We start from the raw sequence: 12,348 nt of genomic DNA on the forward strand, positions 1-12,348 counted from the left end.
CCGAAGTATAATGCCCGGCATGCATGCTTGCTCAGTAAACTTTGGCTCTTATGATCTTTACTTCATTAGTGTTGTTGTCAACATATATATATGTTGTTCACCTTGATTTTTTAATATATAACAATATTGGCATTAGGTAACTTTGTTTTAAAAATCTGTTATGAGGGGGAGCGGGAGGGAAAAAAAATCTGTTATGATATTTTTGAGTTTATAAAAATTTAAATTGACATGGTAAAAATCACCATAAGTAAGGTCAAAAGACAGATGACAAATTGGGGGAAAATATATTTGCAGTTCATCACACAGAGTTCATTTCCCTAATACATAGAGAACTACTACTCAATTAAAAAAGTAGACCGTTGTAAACTGTTTATGGTGATGTGCTTCCACTTAACTGTGCTACGGATTTCATGTCTTTAATATATATTCTCAGAGCATACCAGGCAAACCCTTGGTTGGAGAAGGGCTTGAGACACACAGCTAAAGACACAGAATGAGTGTGTAAACAGATCTGAATTTTTTTGTTTTTCCCCATAAAATAGCTCCCACTCAGAAATGTTCTGTCGCTCTCAGTGGTACCCTCACATATCCCTTTACCCTGTCATCCATGACTTTTCTCATCTTCTTTTTGTATCTCCTTCCTCTCATCCAGAAAATCACGGAGTCTGTTCTGTGTTTCATTCATAGTATTAACATCTGCTCCAATCTTTCCAGGCCCACTACTACTATTTTTAGTCAGTAGACACTCAGTATCTCACAGTTTAACTGCTACCCTGGTCTCCTTTTCTTTCTTCTCTTGTTCCTTTCTCCAGTCAGCACAATCAATATGCCACACCCAGATTAATTTCCCTTGGTTTTCATCTTGGGCCACCAGCTTACTCAGAAGCCTTCAGTGGTTCCCCACCGTCTAGAATGAAGTCTAACTTCTGAACCTGACCCTCAGGGCCCCCCTTAATCTGATTTTCCCTCCTTATGTCTTTAGCCTTAGTCTTTTCACTGCTTCTTTTTAGGAACCCTCCATTACATCTAACCTGGCCTACTTGACCCTCCATATACCCATTTCCGCCTTCATGCTGCCCTCCCTCCTCCTCTTCACTAAGTCTTAGACTTGCTACAAGGCCCAGCTCAGTTTCTGACTCTTCCAGATGGCTTTTCTAGATGCCCCAGCCCTCTACATCCATTGTTTTCTTACCTCCCGCTGCATTTATTAATTGCCTTTACCTCTCCTCCCACACTTAACCTTTGCCACCTATATTGTTTTAGGTAAACTTTAATTGAGTACATAATACAGTAACTTTTCACAAGGTGAACACACCCGTGTCATCAACATGCCTCTCTTCTGACACATACCCCATCCTCCCTAACCAGATGGCAGTTGCCTGGGAGACAACACCACATCATATGCCTCTTTACATGAAAATGCATAATATCAGGTGCTCAGTGACATTCTAGATCAGAAATTTGAGCTAAGACTAGGCTTTGGCAAATAAGAAACACATAGAAATTTAAAGGAATATGTGAAACTTCCATTACTAATAACTATAAATTCTTTCTTCACAAGTAGTTACAGTTGAGGTTACATTAGAGGTAATACCATTGGGTAAGTCTTGTTCAAGGATTCCTAGGTGGTGATCTATAAATGAGATTTTTATATCCATCTAAACAAGGCCATGTTATAGTTTTCTCTTTTCCTACACAAAGTACACAGACATCTCCAACATTCGATATTGTTGTCATTTTATCCAACAAATGCTTATTGATCATATGCATAGATACAGTTACAGCATATAGTGGGATTCAGCTTTGAAGAACATAGAAGATCTTTCTTCTGTAGAGCTTATATTTTAACGAGTCACCAGAAATAATTGGCAGAACTAAAAGAGAAGCTTAAGACTAAAGATAAAACAATGACTAAACAATAAAATAACTATGAAAAATTGTTACTAAATCATCATAAACATAGAGAGAGAACAAGAACATGGGGACAGGAAAGGCTAAAATGAAGCTTGGCCTTGCACTAGGGACTTTGGATAAGAAATCCATTTGATTATGATGTTAAAGGTACGGAAGAAGATGGCAGCCTATGAAGGTAGAATAAGGACCGGTTAAGAAGAGTAGAAAGATGTTGTAAACATCATAGGAACTATTTAGTTTTCAGGAGTGCTTTACAGTTTACAAGGAAGGTACTTCGACTTGTTCATCTTATTGAGTCTTTACCCATTATGATCTTGTACCATGGGTGGTGTTGTCTGTCCACAGCCACCCGGCTCCCACGTGCCTGTCGTAAGTTTAGACTGACTTCAGTCTTTCCACCTGCTGCTCTTGTCTTAGAGGAGCATGGGAATTTGTGTTCAGTCTTCTCTTAATTTGTGTAATTACTGCATTGAAATCACATCCCAGCTAACTTCATTATCACCATATTTATACTCTTTGCTTCAAACCTAAAGCATGAGAAATCTCCCTGGCAAATCATGCCGTCTGGAGGTTATAAGTATTTAAAAGGCAAAGTGAAGTCAGAGGTAAGTACTTTCCAGCTCCTAGCTGTGGTGTCTCCATCACTTGGAAGCATAGGTACAAAGAGAAGAACCATGGACTGCTAATCCCTAAAAACTAACTTGTTGAAAGTATTATGAGTTCCCTTTTGGTTTTGCCTTGTCTTTTATTGCCCCTTTGGTTATGTCTTCTTTGTACCTAGAAGGCTTCAGTTTGTAAAGCTGTAAATCTGTCAGTCTTGTTGGCATGGCTTTCACTTCAAATTAACGTTCAGCAAAGGGATTAGCCGATAAACATTTCGGGCTGTATTTCTTTACACAAAAGGGTGGATATGGTTTGAACAGGCTGCTGAAGCCAGGAAGAGAAGTTAATTGTGTAAATCAATGCAGGCAAGAGCTGATCACCTTTCTGAAAGACAAGACAATGCGGCACACAACCTCTAAATAGATCTTTGGGGTCAAGTTGATGTCATGTTGAAGAATCAGTATTTACTGGGCTTTATAAAGTTAGACTTTAAATGAACCCCGGGCATTTCGCTAGGCCATTAATTGCAGGAAGAGGAAAGGTGACAGTGGCTGAAGTCCATGGCTATAGAGATACTATAAAAATAAGTGAAGAGACAAGACAGTCACTTGCTAATGTGCAAAGGTCTCAGCTTTAGGTTCTACTCAAGCATTGTTGGTTCACGTACTGAAAGGCTTTCTCAGGATTGTGCTGACATTTTAAGAAAGAGCAACTCTTCCATCCTAACAGAAGAAGGTCAGCCCTTTACTCTTTGACACTCATTATCTAAGCAGTGTGGCTTAATTTTCCTCGAATGAATTCTGATGTCATTTTGCATTCTGCCTTGTAAATGTGCTGATCACAAAAGCAGGTCTTTCTCAGAGTGTGGCTCATCCCTCCCTCTGACAAAGTTGAAAGCTTTTTAAATAAAGAATTGTAGTAAAGAGCATTTACTTTAGGACGCTGGCTTGAATCCAAAGTCTAATGAAAGGCTTTTGATAAATATTATCATTTGTATTTGTTATATCATTCAATAGAAGTGTTCCTCTGGCTGTTTTGTGTGCGAAAGTGTTCTGTACTCCTCGCTGGGTTATCAGAATTATTTGTAGGGCAGGAACCTTATCTTCTGTTTATTTTAGTCAGTGTTTCTAATAAATGTTGTTGACGAGGTGGGGGAATATATTATATCAAATTTTATCCTGTCTGTAACAAAACTAACATCCTGCATGGTCAGTGACAGAAAGTCATAGAAGCAGCTTTGTTAGGCCCTATGGATCAGGGTATGGCCCTAGGATGTTTGTTACAAGTTCCTGGTCATATCTGCTCAATAGATACATTTTGGAGTTGACTTCTCAGACCTCTTTCTCTAGTGCATTTTGTCAGAGGAGGCTTTTCAATTAATCAGCGAAGAGCTGCTGTTCTTTTCTCACTCCCGCTCCTATCCCTCCTCTCCAGGATCATTTTTCAGAATAAATACTGAAAAGAAAGCACAGGAAGTTTGTCGGGATTGTTGTGGTGTTTTTACAAGAGAATCTGATGTTTAATGTTTTCATCCATGATTTTCTTTGGATATTCACTCTGAGTTTTTATTCTTCCTTTTCAGCTATTTGAGAACTTCTGCTTTGGTACCCTAAAGCTCAATTCAATTCACATCTCTCAGAGGTTCACAGTAGACAGCTTTGGAAACTATGCCTCTTGTGGACAAATTGACTTCTCCTGAGGTGGATCTTGGGAAACACTGGAAACTAAACATCCTCACAAGGTGCTGAGGGAAAGTATCATCATTTTAATTGCCAAGGAGGGATGTGGAAATTTGGGTGATAACTTTCCTGGGTGATTCCCCAAGGATACCATGGTGTCTAATGGTGGTCCACAGTCATCGCACTGTCAGCGAGATGGTTGTGAGCACAGGGAGAACATATACCTGTAACCCTTAGCTTGTTCATCTTTCACAGGGTCTACCTCTCTTTCCAAAGCTCTTCTCTGAAAATGTACCTCTGAAGCCCTGTGGAGCTCAGATTTGCATTATTTCTTATATACCTACTGATTTTGCCTCAACCATTTAAACTTATATTAATACTTTAAAAGAGAATTACAGATGTGTGATCTTATTAATCTCTCCACCTAGATAATATCTACAGATTGTAAAGGTTTGTATTTTTTCCCTCCCCCTTTTAATCAATACCCAGAATTTGTTTTTTATTGTGGTAAAAAACACATAACCTAAAATTTACCGTCTTAAGCCATTTTCAAATATATAGTTTGGTAGTGTTAGGTATATTCATATTGTTGTGAACTATCTCTAGAAATTCTTTGTCTTGCAAATCTGAAACTCTGTACCCATTTAAGCAACTCTTCTTGCCCCCCACCCCCGCAGGCCCCTGGCAACCACCATTCTACTTTCTCTTTCTATGGATTTGACTACTTGAGATACCTCATATAAGTGGAATCATACAGTATTTGTCTTTTTGTGACTGGCTTATTCTACTTAGCATAATGTCCTCAAGGTTCATCCATTTTGTAGCATGTGTCAGGACTTCCTTCCTTGTTAAGGTTGAGTAATATTCCATCCGATGTATATACACTCATCCCTCGGTTTCCCTTGGTTTCAGTACCTCCCTTGGTATCTGTGGATTCTCAAGTCCCTTATATAAAATGGCATAATATTTGCATATAACCTATGCATACCCTCCTGTATACTTTAAATCATCTCTAAGTTATTTATAATACCAAACACAATGTAAATGCCATGTAAATATTTGCCGGCACACAGTAAATTCAAGTTTTCCTTTCTGTAACTTTCTGTAATTTTTTTTCTCAATATTTTTGGTCTGCAGTTGGTTGACTCCACGGATGTGGAACCCATGGATATGGAGGGTCGACTGAACCACATTTTGTTCATCCAGTCTTCCATCGATGGACACTTGGGTTCCTTCCACTTCTTGGCTGTTGTGAATAATGCCCTATGAACATGGGTGTACAAATATCTGAGACCCTGCTTTCAATTCCTTTACTACTTAGAATTTAAACTTTAGCAAAATAACTGGTAAAGTTTTTACCTTTTACTTTGATCTGTCCTTTTTCTTTTGAAGTTGGTACCTTGTATATTTCTTAGATTCCTGTTCCTTCACCCTACCCTAACCCTTGCCTTCCCATGCCACTGATGGAGCTGCAGTATTGTAGCTCTTTTCTGTTTACTTCTCAGGGCAGCAGCAATCAAAGCAATGGTGATACCATCAGGACTATGCAGAGTTCCCTGGGAGAGTGTCAGCCACAGAAGGCACTCACTCCTTCCTTGCTGCAGACCAGCAAAGGGAGGGAGCTCCCAGCACAGGTTTGCCCCACCCATCAGTCCTGCCACACTCTCTGCTGGGGAGCTCCAGCCTCACTGTTGTTACCTCTCATCTCTACCCCCTCACAGCCTTTCTCCCTCCATGGCCTCTCTTTTTCCTTCATTCCTTAGTCTTAATCTTGATTCTTACTTTCTATTTGAGAAGTATGATTCTGAATCCCGTGTGTTAATAAGGCCACGACATGGTAAGGGCTGTGTATAACACTCAGAGATCTATCAGTGTGACTGCACAGATCATTTGTGAATAAATGAATTTCTAAAGTAACTGTGTATTTCTTTTAGTATTATTATATAGTTTCAGTTTGACCCCCTTAGTCAGTGTGTGTTGGGATACATTGCTGCCATCACTTATTCAATAGCATAGCATATTTACATATCGGTGTTACGTATTGGTGCCTGCTTTTCCCCACCCCCCCACACACAAAAAAAGGGTTGCTTTTTCCCAAAATAGCTTTCTACTGGTAATATTCATTTTTTTATTTAAGTTGAGCTTTTACCTCACTCACCTCTGATTGTTAAATGACATATGGGAATGAGCGCTCCCAGAGGTAGTACTGAATAGCAGAGTTGACTGAAATTCAGTGCCCTCACCTCTTCTTGGTCCCGCTTCTGCCTTACTGATTTCTTTCTGACAGCTGCCGTTGGGCAGTAAGTAGAGAGGTCTTCTTTTGAGTATCAGAGGTATGACTTAACGTTTTTAGGAAAAAATTTTTGTCTTTGGAAAATGTAACTTTATATATCAAATGCTAAATTCTTAACAGAATTAGAAATTCTATTATTTAGTATTTAGAGGTAACTATGCATTTAAGGACTTATCATACTGTAATTTTTCACAAGTAATTTTTCACAAGTTTTTTGTCTTTTTCACTCTCATTCTCTCATACTTGTAAAGTGGAGTTTTCCAGCAGCTATGTGATATGGTGACATCATCACTCTAATGGTTAATAGAGTGTGTGCTTATGTATTGTTGTTTGTTTTGTAAGTTTGTAGGTATTGGTAGAATTGGAAAAAAATTTTAAGTTTTCTTTCTAGAAGCCAATAGACAAATTTTTGAGACAATGTAGCTCTAAAGAAAGTACACTTTAAACTACTGTTGTAGAAGGGGGAGTAGCAGGTAGTTTTGACGTAGAACTTTTAGAGAAGAGCAACAGTGTTAGAGAGCAAATAATTTTTAATGGAGCTAAAAGAATTTTTCAAGATTTCAGGTCCCCTTTCACCAAACTGTAATGGGGTCAAGGATGGAGGATTTACTTCTGTGCTTATAATCCAGTCTCCCTTAGTATTACCACTTTGCAGTTCATTCTGCACTGAAATAGAGTTAAATTGCACCTAACATCACTCCAGTTGGTTTTTGAGACACTAAATTCACCCTCAACTCCTCTAAGAGGAGAAGGGGAAAAAAATCTCTCACCATGATTATTACACAAGGTATGTGTTATTATATAAGGAACTTTGTTATGGAGAATAATATTGGTGTTTTTTTGAAGGGGCACAATGAGTTACCCCCAAATGAACTCTATACCCTTGGTAGAAACATGACAAATGTTTCTTATAATGGTTATTTACTTATTTTTGGCTGCGTTGGGTCTTCATTGCTGCACGTGCGATTTTCTCTAGTTGCGGTGAGTGGGAGCTACTCTTTGTTGCAGTGCACGGGCTTCTCATTGCGGTGGCTTCTCTTTGTTGCAGAGCACGGGCTCTAGGCGTGCAGGCTTCAGTAGTTGCAGCACGTGACTCAGTAGTTGTGGCATACGGGCCCCAGAGCATGTGGGCTTCAGTAGTTGCAATGCGTTGGCTCAGTAGTTGCGGTGCGCAGGCTTCAGTAGTTGTGGGGTGTGGGCTCAGTAGTTGCGGCTCGTGGGCTCTAGAATGCAGGCTCAGTAGTTGTGGTGCATGTGCTTAGTTGCCCAATGTCACGTGCGATCTTCCCGGACCAGGGTTTGAACCTGTGTCCTCTGCATTGGCGGATTCTTAACCACTGGACCACCAGGGAAGTCCTATAATGGTTATTTTTTAAGTGAACTTCAGAGTTTACTAAATTGGACACGGATGAGAATCCAGCTTCATAATGACACAAAGCTTGGTTCAGGTTTGCTCTTGCACTGTGCGCTTTTCCTTGTGCCAAAGAGAACCTGATGGTACCAGAGGGGTATTGAGTTAAGGAACACCTCTCAGATTCTGTCTTGATGCTTACAGAGAGATGGATAGCAAAACCCAAGGATGCTATAGGTGAGAAAAGGGGCTGCTGTTGTGGTTGTTTATCAATAACTTTTTTGTTGTTATTAATAAAATGATCTCTCAAACAAAGGTAAAATAAGATTACTGTGTGAAAAATCATCAAGCTATCTACTTTGTCTTATGCTTTTTCCACTGTTATGCTTCAATTTAAATATTTGTTTAAAAAATAAATTTCCTCATCCAGAGATTACTACTTCCTATGCATTTAAGCACATGAATCATGTTGCTAAGTAATTTTTCACAAATGATAACAGCTAATATTAGCAGAATGCTCACATTTGTCATTTATTTGTGAATAATGTGTATTTATTCATTAAATCTTTACAAGCCCACTTAAGTTGGTGTTATCATTAACCTCATTTTAGAAACTGAGGCTTAACAAGGTTAAGAAATTTGCCTGAGGTCATAGTGCTTGTATCTGTGGTTCTTAAAATGTGGTCTTTGTACCCCTCAGAGTCCCTGAGATCCTTTGGAGGGGTGGGAATGTCCTACTATTTTCATAAAAATATTAAGGCATAATTAGCCTTTTTCACTCTGATTCTCTCCTGAGTGTACAGTGGAGTTTTGCAAAGGCTATATGATATGGTAACATCATCACACTGATGGTTAATAGAATATATGTTTGTATATTTTTGTGTTTTGTAGAATCTTGTAAGTTGGTAGGCTTAGGTTATAGATACATGTTTTTAGAGAGAAACTCAGTTTGCTCTCAGTACTTCTGCTGTGCTTTTACTAGCTACTTCCCATTATAGCTACTATTATGGGCTGAATTGTGTCCCCTGAGAATTCATATGTTGAAGCGGTCACCCCCTAGTACCTCAGAATGTGACTGTTTGGAGATAAGGCCTTTAAAGAGGTGATTAAGTTAAAATGAGGCTGAGGCTGTTAGGGTGGGCCCTAAGCCACTCTGACTGATGGCCTTATAACTAGAGGAAATTTGGACACACAAAGAAACATCGGACCCCTGACTACCGAGATCATCTCCCTGGGTCTGTCTCCAAAAAAGTTTGGTTGGGCTTCCCTGGTGGCGCAGTGGTTGGGGGTCCGCCTGCCGATGCAGGGGACGCGGGTTCGTGCCCCGGTCCGGGAGGATCCCACATGCTGCGGGGCGGCTGGGCCCGTGAGCCATGGCCGCTGAGCCTGCGCGTCCGGAGGCTGTGCTCCGCAACGGGAGAGGCCACAGCAGTGAGAGGCCCGCGTACCACAAAAAAAAAAAAAAAAAAGTTTGGTTGATGATATTGCCTAGTAACTGGTGATTGGAAGGGTCCGAGAATGTCAGTGAAACTGACCAATTCAGAACAGACAGGGCCAGACTGAGGAAGTTCCTTCTGCCTCTGCCCTGATCATCAAAGCCTTCAAGGAATGGCCAAGAGACAGAAAGAAGCAGAACATTAAGCACAGTGGACATACAATTTTTGATGAGATTGCCAACATTGCCCAACAGTTGTGGCACTTATTTTTAGCTCAAGAACTGTCTGGAACCATTAAAGAGATCCCAGGGACTGCCCAGTTGGTGGACTGCAATGTTGATGGCTGCCACCCTCATGACATCATGGATGACATCAACAGTGGTGCAGTGGAATGCCCAGCTAGTTAAGGACAGCAAAGGAAAATATTTCAATAAAGGATCATTTGACAACCAAAAAAGAAAGAAAGAAAAACATCAGATATGTGCATGCACAGAGGAAAGACCATGTATGACAGCAAGAAGGCAGCCATCTGCAAGCCAGGAAGAGACAGGAGAAACCAAGTCTACCAACACCTTTTTTTTTCTTTTTTTTTTGGCCGTGCTTTGCTGCTTGTGGGATCTTAGTTTCCCGACCAGGGATTGAACCCAGGCCCTCGGCAGTGAAAGCAGGGAGTCTTAACCACTGAACACCAGGGAATTCCCAAGTCTGCCAACACTTTAATCTTGGACTTCTAGCCTCCAGAATTTATTGAGAAAATAAATGCTGTTGTTTAAGCCACCTAGTCTGTGGTATTTTGTTATGGCAGCCCTAACAAACTAATACACTTGCTATAATGCAGAAGGTAATCTACCTTTCTTCTTTTGAGCCAGACATTAAAGAGATTTGCCAAAGTGTAAAACAGTAACAATACGACTACTCTTATTAATTTGGTGTGTGCGGGGGGTGGGGAATATAATTTTTTTCATAAAATATGTTATTTTGTTAATATGGGTTTGGTATTGTTATTTTTAAATACACTTTTTTAATTAAGTTTTTTTTGAAAGATTTTTTAGAGCAGTTTTAGGTTCACAGAAAAATTGAGAGGCAGGCTTAGTTTTATTTTCAAGTACAGTATATCAGTGTCTATACTGTATATCTCACATGAACAAAAACAAAAGTTCTTTGGGGTCCTCAGTAATCTTTCAGTGTACAGGACTCCTGAGACCAGAAAGTTTGAGAACTGCTGCACTATACTGTCACTTCCTTCCAAATGGGATCAAGTGATACATGGTTTTCTATAATGAGCTTGTCTTACCCAGTAATATGTAGTGGATCACATTAGTTGTCAGTAGATACAGATCTACATGATTTTTAATGTCTGTACCATAGCCTGTTGTATGTATTATAATTTAACTAGTTGATCCCTAACTAATGGACCTTGATTTGGTTTCCAGGTTTGGCTATTATAAATAATTCTGGATTGAACATCTTTGTATGTTTGTCTTTTTATGTTCGTGAGGTCATCTAGAAATGAGATTAAATGGTTTTAAAGATGTGGTTAAATTTAAGTTTCTTATTTGGAAACTGAGGTTCCTTCCTCCATTTTGTATTGCTAAATATTAAATACAAACAGAAGAAAAGCATGAAACATATGTACCATTTATCAGATACACCCAGCAGCTTTGGGGCCCCTTTCAAGGCTGACCTGCCAGTAAGTCCTTCAAAATTTAGGAAAACCTTTTCTTCTTTATAAACAATAGTTATTGTCCATTTTCTACAGCTCTTTTCTCCCTCATCTGGAAATTTGGATTTTCCCTCCTAAATAGCTTTACTATTGGATTAACTAATAGTCCTGGACTGTTATTGATTTGCTTTAAGCCCAGGACTAATATTGACCCAGCTTGAAGGTGCTACAGAAGGCAGGTCCCATTGGAGGAGTGTGGGAAACATTTTGACCTTCAGGGGTCTGGAAAGAGCTATTGTCTTATTGATGGGCATCTTGTTAGTGCCTTTCCAGACTCTTTATTGGGCAACTGTAGTAATTTCAGAAGACCAGGGACTTCATAAGATAGTATTAGAATGGGAGAGCTATGACATCTAGGATCTACCTCCTCAATGTCTTGGAGACATGTAATTAGGTTTGCTAAAAGACGAGGATTGAAATGGAAAAAGCTGGCAAATGTTAGTACGTATTCAGAACTATGGGACATCATAGCCACCTCTTCCCAACCTGAGGGAAGAAGATCTAACATTTCAAAAATGTTCACTATGCCCAGGCACTTAGTATGTAATTTTGCATGGGTTTCACAGCAATTTTCTGAGATGGGTGGTATCATTAATTTATAGATAGAAGATAGATTAAGTATTTTGCCCAAGAACCCAGCTAGTAAGAGGGATTCCATCCCCAGTCTATATGACAACAGATTGCTCTTCCATTGTACACTGCGGCTGTGTACAACTGGGCAAGGCAAGCCTGCTTTATTTACTGTGAGATGTAGACATCCATGGCCAGGGCCTCATTGCAGCACCACCTCTAAATCCAACTGCACAGAAGAAGAAAACATGGAAAGGGAGTTGTTGTTTTCTGTTTTCCCAAGGGACCCCAACCCAAGCCATTGATGCATTCAGAATTCCCAGGCAAGCCAGACTCAGGGTGACTATGAACCTTTCAACCTGTGTTTCTTTCCTACTGATTAAGATCATGTTATTCATTGCCTTTGATTTTTTTTTTTTTTAACATCACAGCAGCCAAGTTTTTTGTTTGTTTTTTTAAATAAAAACACAATCTAGGGCTTGGGTCCCAAAAGTTTAATATGTTTTGTCCTGTCAGATTATCTGTTTCCTCTTCAATTTATTTGTGATGTAAACCTCACCCCATTTCTGCTCTGATCCTGGGACTGTGCCCAGAAATGTGTATGTCAACACATTTCTAAAGGCAATGATAAGGATCACAATTTTAACAAAAACTTAAACACCTCAAACAAACCCAGCCTCCCCACACCCCTTTCCCCAGTGGCTTATTAAAATCAACTGAAGTCAAAACCGTAGCAAATGTGCCTTTTTCAAATTTACCTCAAGGCAGATGAAATAGCC

At 39.6% G+C, this 12,348-nt stretch overlaps 1 protein-coding gene across 2 annotated transcripts in view; it reads left to right on the plus strand.

Annotated features, from left to right (window-relative positions):
- ASCC1 (activating signal cointegrator 1 complex subunit 1) overlaps positions 1-8,404 on the plus strand; it is a 101,330-nt gene extending 92,926 nt beyond the window's left edge. For both annotated transcript variants that reach the window (XM_082855097.1, XM_082855099.1), the window contains exons 10-11: positions 4,100-4,258; positions 5,334-8,404. In XM_082855097.1, coding sequence (XP_082711223.1) covers positions 4,100-4,216 — 117 coding nt within the window. In that variant the 3' untranslated portion in view covers positions 4,217-4,258; positions 5,334-8,404. The remainder of the gene's footprint in view (positions 1-4,099; positions 4,259-5,333) is intronic.
- Positions 8,405-12,348: the final 3,944 nt, after the last annotated feature.

Source organism: Leucopleurus acutus, assembly GCF_964270905.1.
Source record: "Leucopleurus acutus genome assembly, chromosome: 14".
Lineage (NCBI taxonomy): Eukaryota > Metazoa > Chordata > Mammalia > Artiodactyla > Delphinidae > Leucopleurus > Leucopleurus acutus.